This window comes from Sinocyclocheilus grahami, unplaced genomic scaffold (assembly GCF_001515645.1).
Source record: "Sinocyclocheilus grahami isolate Dianchi unplaced genomic scaffold, SAMN03320097.WGS_v1.1 scaffold1812.1, whole genome shotgun sequence".
Classification (NCBI taxonomy): domain Eukaryota; kingdom Metazoa; phylum Chordata; class Actinopteri; order Cypriniformes; family Cyprinidae; genus Sinocyclocheilus; species Sinocyclocheilus grahami.
The window spans coordinates 82,071-99,738 of record NW_015506991.1 but is presented as its reverse complement, the minus strand read 5'-3'; the positions used below and the strand labels follow the sequence as shown (position 1 = coordinate 99,738).

Below are 17,668 nucleotides of genomic sequence, written 5' to 3'. Positions count from 1 at the left end.
ATGAAGTGCTCTAAAATTTCCTGGTAGATGGCTGCGTTGACTGTGGACTTCAGAAAACACAGTGGACCAAAGTCCTCTTTTCCGATGAAAGTAAATTTTGCATTTCATTTGGAAATCAAGGTCCCAGAGTCTGGAGGAAGAGTGGAGAGGCACAGAAATCATGTTGCTTGAAGTCCAGTGTGAAGTTTCCACAGTCAGTGATGATTTGGGCTGCCATGTCATCTGCTGGTGTTGGTCCATTGTGTTTTTAGAAAACCAACGTCACTGCACCCGTTTACCAAGAAATTTTGGAGCACTTCATGCTTCCTTCTGCTGACAAGCTTTATGGAGATGCTGATTTCATTTTCCAGCAGGACTTGGCACCTGCCCACACTGTCAAAAGCACCAAAAGCTGGTGACCATGGTGTTACTGTGCTTGATTGGCCTGCAAACTCGCCTGACCTGAACCCCATAGAGAATCTTTGGGGTATTGTCAAGAGGAAGATGAGAGACACCAGACCCAACAATGCAGATGACCTGAAGGCCGCTATCAAAGCAACCTGGGCTTCCATTACACCTGAGCAGAGCCACAGGCTGATTGTCTCCATGCCACGCCGCACTGATGCAGTAATTCATGCAAAAGGAGGCCCAACCAAGTATTGAGTACATATACAGTAAATTAACATACTTTCCAGAAAGCCAACAATTCACTAAAAATGTTTTTTTTTATTGGTCTTATGAAGTATTCTAATTTGTTGAGATAGTGAATTGGTGGGTTTTTGTGAAATGTGAGCCAAAATCATCACAATTAAAAGAACCAAAGACTTAAACTACTTCAGTCTGTGTGCATTGAATTTATTTAATACACGAGTTTCACAATTTGAGTTGAATTACTGAAATAAATGAACTTTTCCATGACATTCTAATTTATCGAGATGCACCTGTATATAGCAAAAAGTTTTCTTTTAATTTTATTATATTTATCACTTATGACTTTTGTGGGATATACTTAATGGGAATTTTACACTTATCTATAATAGATTAGAGGATGTTTCAGTAATAAAAGAGTCAGAGATCTTTTCCTGACATTTCATTTCCACTGTCACTCTAGTTTACTGTTGAGGTACCTGGAGTCGCCATCATGAGACAGTCCAATCGCTTCTTCTTTTGTGGTCACACATCTGGCAAGGTGAGTGAAGGAGTAAAGCGAAAATGGATGTGGAACAAATAGTTTCCTCCTTTCGCTTTTCCCGCAGAATAGAGGGATGTTGTGTATGAAAAGTTTTGCTCTGAGCTAATGTGGGAACATGCTGCCTACACTTTAGCTGTAAACACAGGTAGAATACATAGGGCTTTTTCTTTTTGTGCTTTCACACATTCCTAATTTTCTCACAGGCTGATCAATTCAGAATATTTAGTAGTTGGAATTTTCAGCTTGGCCACAAAATTAAGTGAAAGAGCTTAATGTGCATGGATCCATCTGTCTCACCATAACAACTTATATGGTGGTTCATTGAAAAACATGGAAAAAGATTTTAGTATTTCATTAGAATAGAGGGTATGTAGTAAAATATATAGTAATCAACATTAATTGAATCTCTTCATTGTCATTTGTGTCAATTATTTATCATAGGTGTCTCTGCGTGATCTACGCACATTTAAAATGGAGCACGAATTTGACGCGTTCTCTGGCAGCCTGTCTGATTTCGACATACACGGTAACCTGTTGGCGGCGTGTGGCTTCTCGAGCCGTGGCCTGAATGGACTGTCATGTGACCGGTTCCTCATGGTGTACGATCTGCGCATGATGAGGGCCATCACCCCACTGCAGGTCCACGTGGATCCCCTTTTCCTCCGCTTCATCCCCACATACACCTCCCGCCTGGCTATCATTTCACAAACAGGTATGATGCATGGACGTGTATGTCACGAAGGTGGTAGTACTGGTGGTATTTACCTAACTATTGTCACTAAAAGGAGAACTTTAATGGTAATTTGCAGAATAAAATACTATGAAAAATACACGGGATGGTATTGGTGTGGTTGCCACACCCAAGTGCCAACTGCCAACTGTCCCTGATGTGTTGAAGAAATGTTGGGGGATTTTTGTTTGCAACTTGTGAAGTATTTTAATCATCCAGTAGTGGTCTTCTTTGGATTACCGTTGTTGTTCCCAGCCTCACGTTTAATCTAGTTCTTTTCTTCTGAAGCTTACTGATGTTATTGCAGTTTTTCAGCATTCAAAAGTCCCACCTTACTTTCATTTCCCCTTTGGTGGTTGTCATGTTGTCCACATAGATTTTCAGGCGTGGGTCACATGAACTAATCATGCTGAAGGTGCAGACATGCATTACAAAGTACTTGGCTTGAAAACATTCTGACTCGATGCGTTTAACAATTGTAATTGTGTTGTATTTCCAAGTAGAAAATGAACAAAATGTAGGTGGGTTTTGGTTTTATTCCAAACAAAAAAGGAAGGAAACGTCATTAGAAATGCAGAGTTATTAAATGTTTTTTATTTATTTAAAGATTTCAGGTTAAACATAAAATCATTATTTTGAAATTAATTATTTATTAATTATATTGTAAATAAAAAATAATTACAGACTGTTTTAATTACAATAATTTTAAATGTTACAAGTACATTTTATATAAAAAATAAAAAAAACGGGTGAAAAAGGCACTTGCTCTTGAGTTTAAAAGTTGAATCAGACGTCTGATTTGAAATAAGCACTGTTACTGTCCTGTACTAGTCTATTTACTTTTTGGTTGTTTTTTTTTAAATATACATATTTATAACATGGCTTTTACCAAAAAATATTTGTGATCATTTTTTTGTCACTGAGATTCTGGTGTGTGAGTCTGTGTCTTTGTGTCTGTAGGTCAGTGTCAGTTCTGCGAGCCCACCGGCCTGGCCAATCTGGCTGATATCTTCCACGTCAACACTGTGGGGCAGCTGCTGATGAGCTTTGATGTGTCCTCCAGCAAACAGGCTCTCTCCTTTGGGGACTCTGGTGGCTGTGTGCACCTGTGGTCCAGCGCCCCAGAGGTGTCCTTTAACAGTTACTCCAGGGAGACAGAGTTGGCGCTACCCTGCCTGGTGGACTCCCTGCCCCAGCTGGAGTGGAACCATGAGCTCATGCCTCTCTCTCTTCTACCCATGCCCCTCACCAGTACCGAGCCCCTGCTCTCTGATTGGCCCACCTCCCTTATCACACCCAGCCCCAGGTATGACTACACCTCGTATATACAGTACACTAGGGTCAGTAAGATATTGAAATGCAGAAGCTGCATTTATTTGATCAAAATATAGTTAAAACAGTAATGTTGTGAAATATTATTGCAATTTTTACAATTACAGTTTTTCATTTTAATATAGTTTATTCCTGTGATGGCAAAGCAGAATTTTCAGCAGCCATCATTCTAGTCTTTTCCATTTCCAGTTTTAATATGACAATTAATATGCTCAAGAAACATTTATTATTATTATTATTTAATATTAATATCAACAACATTGAAAACCATTGTGCTGCTTCATATTTTTGGATTGGATGACCAAAAACAAACAGCATTTATTTTAAATAAAAAAATGTTTTGTAGCATTGTAAATTCTTTACTGTCACTTTTGATCAATTTAATGCATCCTTACTGAATAAAAGTTTTCATTTATTTCTGACATCAAGTTTTGAACAGTTGTATATGTAAATATTTGTAAATATTTAAAATAATAAGTAAAAGATGCATGCTTGAAGATACATTGAGATACAAGTGCTATTTTATACCAATTGTATATGTATTATTACATTTACTTTGTTGTACAAGTATTTATTTAGAGTTTGTTCATAGCAGATGTAAACTTGTCACATTTTTAATCCAATTTTGTCCAAACATTTTTTTTTTACATTGGCAATCCAACCACATTATGAGTCAAAAAAGAGAGAAAAATTGCAGTATTTAAATATTTGTTTCTCTGTATACTGCAAATGTAATAGTCATCTGGGTATTCTATGCATTCATACATTTGCATATTTTGCAGAAAATCATAAGAGTATAAGGGTAGTATGGGATTCTGTATTTGAGTGTTATTGTGTAATACTGCCCCCTGCAGTATGTCTCAGATTAGGTCATGATCCTATGTCATTGACCTGGATCTATTGTTTAAATTTGAGCAAAAATATATTTAGTAGCTCTCACTTTTTTATTCACACTGATTTCATTTACACAGTTGTAATATAAATTCCCTTAACAAATGACATGCTATATGGTGATTAGTTAATTTAACTGTGCTTTTTTCACTGTCAGACGGGCTCCTCCGGTAGATCCAGAGATTCTTAGGACTATGAAAACTGTGGGCTTTATTGGATACGCGCCCAATCCTAGAACCCGTCCCAGAAACCAGGTAAACTCAACAGATTTCAATAGTTTCAGCATCACTAAATGTGTAAAAATGGTAAACAACTATCAAGACAAAGATGTTCCATATGCTGTAAGAGGGAAGTCCTATCTTACAGTAACGTAGCTGATCTAGTGTCTCTGGTATGTTATTTGACAATGTGTCAATCATTTCAGTGCAGTAATGCTGTCCAACCAGTAATTTCTTTGTTTATTTTATCTCTGTTTTTGCCAGGTTCCTTATAAGATTAAAGACACAGAGCTTGAGTATGACAGCTATAATCAGGTCCCGGAATCTCCTATTGGTCGAGATGAGGAGCCGCATCTTTACATGGTTCCAAAGAAATACAGGAAGGTAGTGATTAGCCATTGTTGTGCATAATCCTATGATCTTTGGTGATGATTACGTACTACTCAAGCTATTTTGTCCATTACAAATGTTGGCACGCAGGTTCTTTTTAGATGAGATAATGTTAAATGTATTGTTTTTAGAACATAATTTTTGTTTGCGTACAATTTAAGACACCTGAGATTCTGGGTTTTGATTATGTGGCTCGTGTTTATGTCAGGTCACCATTAAATATTCCAAACTGGGACTGGAAGACTTTGATTTTAAGCACTACAACCGGACTTTGTTTGCTGGTTTGGAGCCTCACATACCCAACGCTTACTGCAACTGCATGATCCAGGTGAAAATACACACACATACCATTTTTACTGTGTTATAGTTTTATACTGAATATATTATATATTATGTTACATTTATTAAATGGTGACATATTTATTCTGATTCATATTTATACACATTAAAATGTAATTGCCTGATATTTGCCTCAGCAAATCCCAAACATCACCATGCCGATTCCTCTAATTCTTGGAATTTTTTGTGCTCTCTACGGATTTTGGGAATGCACAACTTTCACTTTGGATGTTCCAGTTCTCTGGAATTTTGTTAATAGTTAATTCTGTGTATGCTGTGGCAGGTGCTGTACTTCCTGGAGCCAGTCAGGTGCCTGGTACAGAATCATTTGTGTCAGAAGGAGTTCTGTCTGGCCTGTGAGCTGGGATTCCTGTTCCACATGCTGGACTTGAGCAGAGGAGACCCCTGCCAGGTGGACTAATACATTCAATTCAATCAGAATTTATCCCCAGCTGTATCAATGCCTTCAGAGCTGTCAGCCATGCATAGCATATGCACATACACAAAGCACTTGTTTGTTTTCTTAACAGGCCAGTAATTTTCTCCGGGCTTTCCGGACAATCCCGGAGGCGTCAGCGTTAGGTTTGATCCTAGCGGACTCTGATGAGCAGACAGGGAAAGCCCGTCTAGGCCGTCTCATCCAGAGCTGGAACCGTTTCATTCTTGCACAGCTACATCAGGAAACACTGGAGCAGGAAGGGCCGCAGGCATACAGAGGAGCCAGCAGCAGGTGTGGAGCATCATTCTTGAATTCAATGCAATAATTCACACAAGAACGAAGTCGAGAACAATTTAGGTTTTGTCTCCACGGCAGCACGCTGGGTTCCTCTGGGGAGTCTGTGATTGGCCGGTTGTTTGGCTGTGAAGTGGAGAACAGCAGTTTGTGTCGCTGTGGAAAGGAGACGGTTCGCTCCTCCTTGACTCTGCTGTTTACCATACACTACCCTGAGCAGAGCTCTCTAGGTCAGAACCACCAAACATTCACACATGAATACATCTTTCTTCTTTTATAAACCGAGTTAATTCATTAAATGATCTCTTTGATTTTTGACAGATAAGATGATAGAGGAATATGACTTTGCAGAAATCCTAAAGAAGAGTATATGTCTGGAGCAAAGCACACAGGCCTGGTGTGACAACTGTGAGAAATACCAGCCAACAGTAGGTTTTTACATGCCTATCTATATGTATACGTTCAAAACGCTAAAAAAAATAGGGGTCAGTTAGATTTTTATTTTGAAAGAAATTAATACTTTTTTCAGCAGGAATGCATTAAATTGGAGGCTATTTCTTTCTTTCTTTTTTTTTCTTTCTCTCTCATTTATTTCTATAGCACAAATGAATACAGCCATTGTTGCCCAAAGTGCTGTACAAAGATAGAGACATTTTTTATAAATATACAAAGACAATAAGATCATACAGAAGAAAACACCAAGCTCTCCATTCTTTGTAAGTGGGAAAACTTGAAAAATCAGCAGTGTATCAAATACTTATTTGCCCCACTGTAACTCAACACCCAGAGAGATTAAAAGCCTAAGTTAAAATATATGTTTTTAACAATGATTTAAAATTAAATAAAGGCTGTTTACGCTGAATTTTTTACATTGATAATAATAATAAATATTCATTTAACACCAAAACAGCATATTGGAATGATTTCTGAAGGATCATGTGACACTGACTTTTATTATATATCAAAATAAAAAACAGTTATTTTAAATTGTAATAATATTTCACAATATTACTGGTTTTACTTTATTTTTGATCTAATAAATGCAGCCTTGGTGAGCAGAAGAGACATACTTCAAAAAGTTGTTTAAAAAATCTTACCAACCAAAAGTGTAGAAGCACAAAATGCTAAATATTTATGTTTTTTAGGTGCAGACCAGGAACATTCGCTGTCTGCCTGATGTTCTGGTGATCAACTGTGAGGTGAACAGCGCTAAGGAAGCAGAGTTCTGGAAAGCACAGACTGAGGTTAGACTCATATCCCCTCTTGTTGCCAGGATACATAGTCATGCATTTACAAAATTCAGCCATAAATACACCCTTAAATATCCTCTAATGCTTTACACAGCCATTGGAGTCATTACTTAAAGATGTCTTTGTTATATTATATTTTTCTGTCATATGACAGTGAGATATGTCAGTGGTGTATTAGCAATGCAACATCCTGTTCATTCAGCTGATCTGTATGTTTTTGGTGTGTGACACTCTAGGCACACTGATTTGTCTTAATTTTCCATTCATTCGTTCTTTTGTTAACAGTATGCGTACAACAAAGCTCTAAAGAAAGAAGCAGCTGAACCTCCTAAACCCAAAGAGCCTTTACCGACAGAATGGTGTTTAGAGTAAGTGTGCTGATTGTAGAAACGCATCCGTCTATATGTTTTTTATTTAATATAATAATATATATATATAAGGGAAGAGCTGTGCAGCGTGGAGGGCTTGACCTTTGACACTCAAGCGGAGGACATGAGGCACGTGTGGATCCCTCTCAGTCTGAAGATGTGCATCAGTAAGACTCAGGGCCTGGAGGTCAGCAGCCTGTCTGAGGGAGTGGAGGTGAGGAACACCTTTTCACTGTTTCAAAGGGTGAACTTCATTAACCACATCAAGATATGTCATACCTGGGAAAGATGACTCTTGAATTTTTTTTAAATGACCTTGCTCAAATAAAATGTGTCTTGTTTCTTCTCATAGCTGACTGAAAGTGAAGAGGCAGAAGGAATGTCTGTCTATGACCTGGTCGTCATCGTATCTCATATCCAGGATGCTCGGACCGGAGGGAACCTGGTAGCACATATCAAAGTGGGCGAGACCTACCATCAAAGGAAAGAGGTATGAGCGAATCTTTAAAGTACTTGCTAGATTTTTGACATAATATGTTGGACATAAGGGACAAACTGTGTTTTCTGTCTGGCTTTCAGGGAGTAACACACCAGCAGTGGTATCTGTTCAATGATTTTCTGATTGAGCCCATTGACAAGGTAAAAATACCAAACATCAGGCAAATTCCAACTTTTCCTATTATGAAAAGACCCCATGTGTACTCGCACAGCGAGTTCTGTATTCCCACTGGAAATGCATCATATGTGACCATAAATTGTGTTGCAATATGTCTCCATTAGGCAGAATCAGCTCAGTTTGATGTGAACTGGAAGGTTCCTGCTGTACTACGTCAAGAGGAACTACCATCCCAAGTATGATTTGCGAAGTATGTGATCATTCATCTCACAGAATGTACTTTTGGTCTTCTCACTAAAATGTATCAGTGCTATCACAAAAATTGTATAAAGTTTGCATTTGATTAAGATGATGAACATTTATAATATGCATACCCTATTGTTCAAGGATTTAGGGGCAGTATTTTTTTTATTAAATTCTTTTATTTAACAGAGATGCATTAAATTGATTTTAAAAATTAGAATAAAGTGATTTATGTTACAAAAAAATGCTTTTCATTTGAACTCTCTATTTATAAAAATAATTCTGGAAAAAAACATACCATGGTTTCCACAAAAAATATTGAGCAGCAAAACTATTTTCAACGCTGAAAATAATAAGAAATGTTTCTTGAGCATCAAATTAGCATATTAGAATGATTTGTAAAATTTTAATAAAATTTCACAACATTACTGTTTTTTCTGTATTTTTGATCAAAGAAATGCAGCCTTGATTAGCATCTGTTTTAATTATTCCTGCATCTTCTCCATTTCCTCCTAGTTAAGAACCCTATTAATGCCAGCGTTCTGCTGACGGAGGCCTCGTTGGCACGGAAACAGAGGAAGAGTCACGCCACCTTCATACCTCTAATGGTAAATGAGATGCTGCAGGCTGCAGACCTTGTGGGATTGGATGCAGAATTTGTCACGCTCAACCAGGTCAGTGTGAAACACTTTAATGTTCTATATAATTACTGACATTTTTTAACATATTTTCTCCTACCCATCTTTGAAGCATATTTTGATGGATTGTAATAGTTTAAAGTCTGTCAGAACTCTTTATTTTTCTGTTGACTTTTATGGAAAGATTTTTAATGAAGTAAGGCCAGATTTAGTTTTAGAATTTTTATCTAAGATCAAATTTAAAAACTTAATTTAACTTAACTAACCTTGTTCTCGCCATGAATATCTGAAAGTGAAGAGGCAGAAGGAATGTCTGTCTATGACCTGGTCGTCATCGTATCTCATATCCAGGATGCTCGGACCGGAGGGAACCTGGTAGCACATATCAAAGTGGGCGAGACCTACCATCAAAGGAAAGAGGTATGAGCGAATCTTTAAAGTACTTGCTAGATTTTTGACATAATATGTTGGACATAAGGGACAAACTGTGTTTTCTGTCTGGCTTTCAGGGAGTAACACACCAGCAGTGGTATCTGTTCAATGATTTTCTGATTGAGCCCATTGACAAGGTAAAAATACCAAACATCAGGCAAATTCCAACTTTTCCTATTATGAAAAGACCCCATGTGTACTCGCACAGCGAGTTCTGTATTCCCACTGGAAATGCATCATATGTGACCATAAATTGTGTTGCAATATGTCTCCATTAGGCAGAATCAGCTCAGTTTGATGTGAACTGGAAGGTTCCTGCTGTACTTTACTACGTCAAGAGGAACTACCATCCCAAGTATGATTTGCGAAGTATGTGATCATTCATCTCACAGAATGTACTTTTGGTCTTCTCACTAAAATGTATCAGTGCTATCACAAAAATTGTATAAAGTTTGCATTTGATTAAGATGATGAACATTTATAATATGCATACCCTATTGTTCAAGGATTTAGGGGCAGTATTTTTTTTATTAAATTCTTTTATTTAACAGAGATGCATTAAATTGATTTTAAAAATTAGAATAAAGTGATTTATGTTACAAAAAAATGCTTTTCATTTGAACTCTCTATTTATAAAAATAATTCTGGAAAAAAACATACCATGGTTTCCACAAAAAATATTGAGCAGCAAAACTATTTTCAACGCTGAAAATAATAAGAAATGTTTCTTGAGCATCAAATTAGCATATTAGAATGATTTGTAAAATTTTTATAAAATTTCACAACATTACTGTTTTTTCTGTATTTTTGATCAAAGAAATGCAGCCTTGATTAGCATCTGTTTTAATTATTCCTGCATCTTCTCCATTTCCTCCTAGTTAAGAACCCTATTAATGCCAGCGTTCTGCTGACGGAGGCCTCGTTGGCACGGAAACAGAGGAAGAGTCACGCCACCTTCATACCTCTAATGGTAAATGAGATGCTGCAGGCTGCAGACCTTGTGGGATTGGATGCAGAATTTGTCACGCTCAACCAGGTCAGTGTGAAACACTTTAATGTTCTATATAATTACTGACATTTTTTAACATATTTTCTCCTACCCATCTTTGAAGCATATTTTGATGGATTGTAATAGTTTAAAGTCTGTCAGAACTCTTTATTTTTCTGTTGACTTTTATGGAAAGATTTTTAATGAAGTAAGGCCAGATTTAGTTTTAGAATTTTTATCTAAGATCAAATTTAAAAACTTAATTTAACTTAACTAACCTTGTTCTCGCCATGAATATAGCCGAGGTAGCTCGCATGGCGTTAAATCATAAACAAACAAACAATTTTCTCCTACCCCAAATATTTCATGCTTTTATGTGTTGCTGCTTGAACAGGAAGAGGCAGAACTGCGCAGTGACGGGACCAAGTCCACCATTAAGCCCAGCCAGATGTCTGTTGCTCGTATCACATGCGTGAGAGGCCAGGGAACCAATGAGGGAGTGCCGTTCATTGATGACTACATATCAACACAGGAACAGGTCATAAATCAGAAGAATCATTCTAAATGTAACTCGCATAATAGGGAAATTACCTTTTGAAATTATCAAGACCATTTAATGACCTCATAAAGTGAGAACCACAGTTTTGTGCCTTGTCAGGTGAGATATGTTATTTGTTAGTGTCACTTGTGACCTGTGTTGGGAGTAACGCATTAGAAAAGTAATAATATTACAGTAGTATATTACGTTTTACTGTAACGCAGTAATATAACGCATTACTAATAAAATTTGGGTAATATTATTACTCGTTACAATCTCAGTAACGCAAGTTACAACAACATATTACTAACACCGCAAAACAGCACCAGAGAAGAAATATAGACAGATATATACCATCATCAGCCTATATTGAAGTAATTTTGTCTCTTGTTGTCTCAGAGAATATGCGCCGTTAATGCAGCGTTAGAAAGCTTTTTTTACTTTCACTTTCTCTATAGTGAATTGACTGACGTTCACCGGCATAACTCTTGCGCAGTTTGCGTGTTGCTTGCTTGTGTTGCTTGACCTCTCCCCCATAATATCAATCGTTTATAGGCCACGTATTAGGCTTTTTTTATGTTTATTTTTTTAATGTTAGTGAAAGTGACACAAAAAATTTTTTATCCAAATTTGTCGCTTTGGATAAAAGCGTCTGCTAAATGACTAAATGTAAATGTAAATGTAAAATAAGGGAACATCATTAGGAAATCCTTGGGGGGGGCTGTGCCCAGCCTAAGCAAGTTTCTGATGGGCCCCGTCAAGCCCCGCCCTAGCGCCGCCACTGATTAGCCTAATTTGTTTTGGCTTGTTTAGTAACTTATATTTTTCAATCTTGTTTTCGTCTGAAACGGTTCAAATTTGCCTATAGGCTAGGTATTGTGTTTATTGTTTGTACATTATAACATTTCACTTTATTTACCTGTGTTATTTATGAATATAATAATGTGGTTTCTGCTTATCTGTGTTTAACCTAAACTACAACGTAACATTAATGTAGACCTACATACCGGCATCTAAATATGATTTTATAATTGTATGCTATATAGACCTACCACATTACCCTCCACTGGGTGTAGAATGAGCAGCAATAAACTACATTTTGGCATTTTATAATACTTCTGTGAATATTTTGGTGAAAGTAACTCAAAAGTAATGTAACGCATTACAGTTCAGAGACAGTAATATTGTAATGTAACTAATTACTTTCAAAAGACAGTAACTAGTAATATATAATGTATTACATTTTGGAAGTAACTTGCCCAACACTGCTTGTGACAGTGAATATTTTTGAATCATTTAATTGTAAGGTGAATCACAGGGAATAACTATTAGTGTACTAGTGATTTCCATACTTTCTGTGTTTTTGTAATGTTGAGGAAAACTTCTTACTAATTTAACCTCTTTGGATGTACAGGTGGTGGACTACCTGACCCAATACTCTGGTATCAAACCTGGAGACCTGGATGCAAAGATTTCCTCTAAACATTTGACTACTCTGAAATCTACATATTTGAAATTGCGATTTCTTATCGACACTGGCGTTCGCTTTGTCGGCCACGGGTTACAGAAAGATTTCCGGGTCATAAACTTAATGGTGAGTGGAATTTTTGTGAGTTAACGTTTTATTTAGGATGCTGAAGTGTTTCAATTGTAACCCCTCACATTTTTAGGTTCCAAAAGAACAGGTGATTGACACTGTCTACCTCTTCCACATGCCTCGGAAACGAATGATTTCTCTGCGTTTCCTCGCGTGGTACTTTCTCGGTAGGTTTCTTGCATAAGGGTCATGATTCATGAAAGGGTCATAATGGTGACCATTCAAAAAAATGTAAGACCCAATATCTAAAACGGCATCAAGATATCTTTAATACTTCTTGAGTTCCAGGCCTGCAAACCTTGGAGAAAAAACTTGAAAAGTGCTGTTTCCCCATTTTTGAATGGTCACCATTGACACATAATGAAACAAAGCTTGCTTTATTAACAGACCAACCAATCTCTGTGTAAAAATAACGTTATGATGCTGCCGTCTTTCTGAAGTCATTTTTACCCCCTTGTTATTTGGCTCTGAATCTCAGGTGAAAATTGCCTTTTTGACCCTCCTTTACAAAATAGTGGATTACTCCGTAAATATTTATTCATGACATTTAATATTTTGACTTTCGTCACTATACATGTATGTCTTTCTTCAGAAAAAATATTAGCGAAATCAAAAATTTTAGCTGGTTGAGTTGACACGGAATGACCCATAAACTTTCCCTTATCTCTTGACCTCATATGTCATTTTCTATGTATCAGTGTTTTATGGCTATTTGAACATTTGTTCAGATCTGAACATTCAGAGCGAAACTCATGATAGTATCGAAGATGCACGGACTGCCCTACAGTTGTACAGGAAGTACTTGGAGCTGAGTCATAACGGAGGACAAGAGGAGTTCCGGAAGGTTCTCAAGGCTCTCTATGAGAAAGGACGCAAGCTAGACTGGAAAGTTCCAGACATTGACTCTGCAGATGGTCAAGGTAGCCCAAAAAGTACGAATCACTGACAGGGCAGTGAGATTATTTTATGTAATATATATTAGTGTTTGTATATAGTGTATTTTTAGAGGCTGTTTAGTTGTTTAAAAAAAAAAAGTTTTGCAACGCATTCACAGTTGAGCAATATAGGTTTGTCAAATGCAGATACAAATGTCCTTTAAATTAATTTAATGCTAATATACTGTATATATAATGAAATGCACACTTATTTTATATAATATTATCCCTAAACAAGGCTGTCAGTAGATTTTGTAACTAACGCAATGAAGAGGTAACCCTACTTTTAAAGGAGTAGTTCACACATAAAATGAAGATTGGTTGAAAATGTACTTAACCTCAGGCCATCCAAGATGTAGATGAGTTTGTTTCTTCATCAGAAAAGATTTGCATAAAGTTTAGCATCGCATCACTTGCTGGATCCTCTGCAGTGAATGGGTGCCGTCAGAATGAGCGTTCAAACAGCTGATAAAAACATCACAATAATCCACAAGTGATCCATACGACTCCAGTCCATCAAACTCATCTTGGATAGCCTCAGGGTGATTAAATAATTAAAACATTTACATTTTTGGGTAAACTGTTCCTTTAAAATAAGTAAATTTTTACATATTTCCATTGTTAGGTGAACTATTCCTATTTGCCCAAGAAGGCCAAATATTGACCAAATACTAGCCAGTTAATCATCCTGAATAGTAGTTGTGTCTATCTTTATAATTGCAAAAACTGAAATATTTCAATTTAACTGCATAACAAAGCATGTGCATATCTTTTTCTAAAAAAAAAAATCATCATATTCGTTTTTTTTTATCAAATGTTTGATGAACTTTCGATGCTCTTTTCTCTTTGCAGGTACAGCCGTGTTTCCCTCTGTGATGGGGTTATGATTAAACCCGTGTTGGTTATATTCCTGCCAAACAGATGCCAGCTCAGCAGTCATTTCTTGTACAGCCTTTCAGTTCTCCTCTAATAGCTCTTGAACCAAATTACACCTCTTAATGAGTATATGTCATTATCTTTAGATGGCCAATCTGAAATAAGGCTTGTTATACTGTGTTAGAAATGTCTGTTTTGTTGTGAAAAAAACTGTTGGAATCAAAGGAAAGGGTTTTCTCCACTGCTTTGTGTAGCCTGTAAGTGTTATTAAGAAGAATATGCATAAGGAACAGGGGAAAAAAATGTTTTCAGGACTGAGACCCGATTCAAAACTCATTAACCAAGTGTTTGTTTGCTCGTTTGACTCCACAGTGGCTTTTTCACCAAGGTATTTATATTGTGTCAAAAACGGCACTTATACAGAATATGAATTACTGCACAAAGAATATAAATTAAGCAGTCAATGGATTTACGGTGTTATTTTCTATATTGTAACTACGAAGTACACTTTCATAATGTGGCAGCTGAATAAAGACTTTTGGATAAATCTTTGTCTATTTTAAAGCTCATTTCAACTGGGTGGATTATTTCAGCAAATTCAATAGCATTAGGGAAACTATTATTTAAAAATACTGAGAACTAGTGTAGTCTCAAAGTTAAAAGAAAGTTCACTCTTTATGTAAAGTATGTAGTCTCAGACTCAGATATGCCACTGAAACATTTAAACAATAAAACAATAAAATGCTATTCTAAGAGAACATAAAAACAGCAAGCATGCATTTCATAAAAAAAGTAATAAAAATCCATATGTTTAATCCATATACATTTTCTAGTTATACTCTGCCTTTAGCTGGATATCACTCTCGTGTACAGCATATTTGCTCACAAGTGATTTTAATATTTGATTTGGGAGTGAATCATTCTCTTGATTTGGCTCTTCTCCAATGAAAGTCAAACTTATAAATGAAATCATCTGAATTTCAATATTTAAAAAAAAATTGCAGTTGAAAAACTTTTGTCGTTTTAGTAACAATTTATTATTAGTAAACATTTTATGATATACATGATCATACTGCTTATGATCTTCAATTGCAATTCCATGTTTAACACATTGTTCAGAGTTGTTAGCCAGACCCTCTTCTTAAATTTAGCTCCAGTTTGCTTGGCTGGTGGGGAGCTGTAAGTGATGGAAATATTTTTAGCCTTGACGCTCTTGAATTGACAATGGTGTATTATTTCTGTCCTACTGATTAAACAATGCATAGATTCCTTACCAGAAGTATAACTCTGCGGTCTAAAGCATATACAGACATTTATCCAGTTTGTTATAGTCTGTGTAATCTTCGCTAGCAACATTTATTTTCCTAGTCTGTACTTTTCCATATAATGCTAACAAACATGGCACATTACAGCACAATATTTAGTTCTCTGCTTACTTAAAGACTCTTCAGTCTTGTATCGTTTACTGAACCTTTTTTTTCTCTTTGACTTATGTGTATTTGTAGAATATGGACTATTATTTGCTGAGCAAGAAAATATTAACAGTTATTTCTACTCAAAAGTACTGAGTGTTGTTGTTAGTAGTTTTATAACAGGGTGAAAACTAGATGTGAGGAATGCGTATATTATTATATAAGACAACAATATGCATTTACTGTAACATCGCTTTAAAATTCTTCATTTAATGCAATTTAATGTTTCCACTGCAAAAGTGACAGCTCTGTTTTATTTTGTTAAATTAGAATAAATGCTAAATTTACAGTATAAGCATTATGAATTTATTTCATAATTACATTTAATAACAAAATAGCATTATTTTGTAGAAGTATTCTAAAACTATTTTAAATGTGTTCATTTCCATTATCCAACTCCTATATATATATATATATATATATATATATATATATATATATATATGTGTGTGTGTGTGTGTGTGTGTTAAAATATGTACATGTGTTTAAAGTAATATTATAAAATTTCAAACTTGGATATTTTTGTTGTATTATTTTAGGTTCTATCATAATTATTATGAATGCATTATTTACACTTACTGAGCTTCTTCAATGAGCAGTTACCGACAGTAATAATATAACAATTTGAAGAACCTTCATAGACAAATAATGTTACTCGTTCTGAATGCTCTTCGTTAAGTCACATCAGTTTCTCACGAGACTTCACCGGATGTTATTTTGCAAGTACAATTACATGCTGGAAACGAAAACGCTCCATTGTGAAATGGAAACAATGTTAGAAAAGCAGTACTCATTACATCAGTGTTGGGGAAAGTTACTTTTAAAAGTAATGCATTACAATATTGCGTTACTCCATAAAAAAGTAACTAATTACGTTACTTAGTTACTTTTTATGGAAAGTAATGCGTTATATTACTTTTGCGTTTCTTTTTAAATATAAGCAGGGCTTGATTGTTTTTAATATAAGAAGTTCTATTTATAGCAAATATAAAAGCCCTTTCACACCAAAAAGTGTAATGAATAAGCCTCAGGCTGAAGCAAAAGTAAATTCACGTCTGTACAGTAGAACGGATGAGAAGAAATACTCTTCAGCAATAAAAAAAACAAGGCACAATTGTTAGTTTCTCTAAAGTCATTTTTGCTTATTAGTATGGTTGAACTGGATCATCAAAGGTCAGCAGCAAAGACATCGGTTAGTAAAATGGGATTAGATACATTTCTGTTATTTAACATATATTTAATTATTGCAGGTTTGCGTCATATTCTGAGTTTTAATTCATTTTGATGAATACTAAATCTGTTTTTTGTGAGTGGGATGAATTAATGCACATTCACATTTAGTCTAGAACTACAGTAACATCATGTTCACACAGCGCACACAATTCCTCTGCACTTCTGATTTCTCCCAATATGGGGACAGGAGACTTGACAGTCAATAAATGGGAAAACAAAGTAACTGGCGTTACTTTTTTGAAAAAGTAACTCAGATATTTTCTTGTAAATTAAAAAAGTAATGCGTTACTTTACTAGTTACTTGAAAAAAGTAATCTGATTACGTAACTCGCGTTACTTGTAATGCGTTACCCCCAACACTGCATTACATATACTCAAAGCAAAAACGAAATTGTGCTAAACGTTACCTCGGAATAATGCATAATGAACTCAGAAGGGAAGAAAAGTTCTGCTACTTTGTCAAGTTTGTTCCCGCACGTAAAGGTTTCATTGGCAATTTATTACTCGAGTGCAACAAACCGGACGTTGTAAACAAGTTGAGGAGTGGTGATATATTAATTGTATCTTGTCAAATACAGTATTATTCATGCCTTTTTTTTTTTTTTTAAAGATACAAGTTAATTCTCAGAAACTTTACATTTTTCCTTCACTAGTGAGTTGAAGTAATTCATAACTATT

At 35.7% G+C, this 17,668-nt stretch overlaps 1 protein-coding gene across 1 annotated transcript in view; it reads left to right on the top strand.

Annotated features, from left to right (window-relative positions):
* pan2 (poly(A) specific ribonuclease subunit PAN2) overlaps positions 1 to 14,827 on the top strand; it is a 20,174-nt gene extending 5,347 nt beyond the window's left edge. Inside the window, exons 5-26 of the mRNA XM_016259220.1 lie at positions 1,091 to 1,168; positions 1,613 to 1,883; positions 2,862 to 3,207; positions 4,282 to 4,378; positions 4,607 to 4,726; positions 4,941 to 5,060; positions 5,355 to 5,483; positions 5,602 to 5,801; positions 5,886 to 6,034; positions 6,126 to 6,232; positions 6,950 to 7,048; positions 7,340 to 7,422; positions 7,495 to 7,636; positions 7,775 to 7,912; positions 8,002 to 8,061; positions 9,630 to 9,720; positions 10,230 to 10,387; positions 10,734 to 10,877; positions 12,292 to 12,471; positions 12,548 to 12,641; positions 13,203 to 13,406; positions 14,262 to 14,827. Coding sequence (XP_016114706.1) covers positions 1,091 to 1,168; positions 1,613 to 1,883; positions 2,862 to 3,207; positions 4,282 to 4,378; positions 4,607 to 4,726; positions 4,941 to 5,060; positions 5,355 to 5,483; positions 5,602 to 5,801; positions 5,886 to 6,034; positions 6,126 to 6,232; positions 6,950 to 7,048; positions 7,340 to 7,422; positions 7,495 to 7,636; positions 7,775 to 7,912; positions 8,002 to 8,061; positions 9,630 to 9,720; positions 10,230 to 10,387; positions 10,734 to 10,877; positions 12,292 to 12,471; positions 12,548 to 12,641; positions 13,203 to 13,406; positions 14,262 to 14,296 — 3,045 coding nt within the window. The 3' untranslated portion in view covers positions 14,297 to 14,827. The remainder of the gene's footprint in view (positions 1 to 1,090; positions 1,169 to 1,612; positions 1,884 to 2,861; positions 3,208 to 4,281; positions 4,379 to 4,606; positions 4,727 to 4,940; positions 5,061 to 5,354; positions 5,484 to 5,601; positions 5,802 to 5,885; positions 6,035 to 6,125; positions 6,233 to 6,949; positions 7,049 to 7,339; positions 7,423 to 7,494; positions 7,637 to 7,774; positions 7,913 to 8,001; positions 8,062 to 9,629; positions 9,721 to 10,229; positions 10,388 to 10,733; positions 10,878 to 12,291; positions 12,472 to 12,547; positions 12,642 to 13,202; positions 13,407 to 14,261) is intronic.
* The last annotated feature ends 2,841 nt before the right edge of the window (positions 14,828 to 17,668 follow it).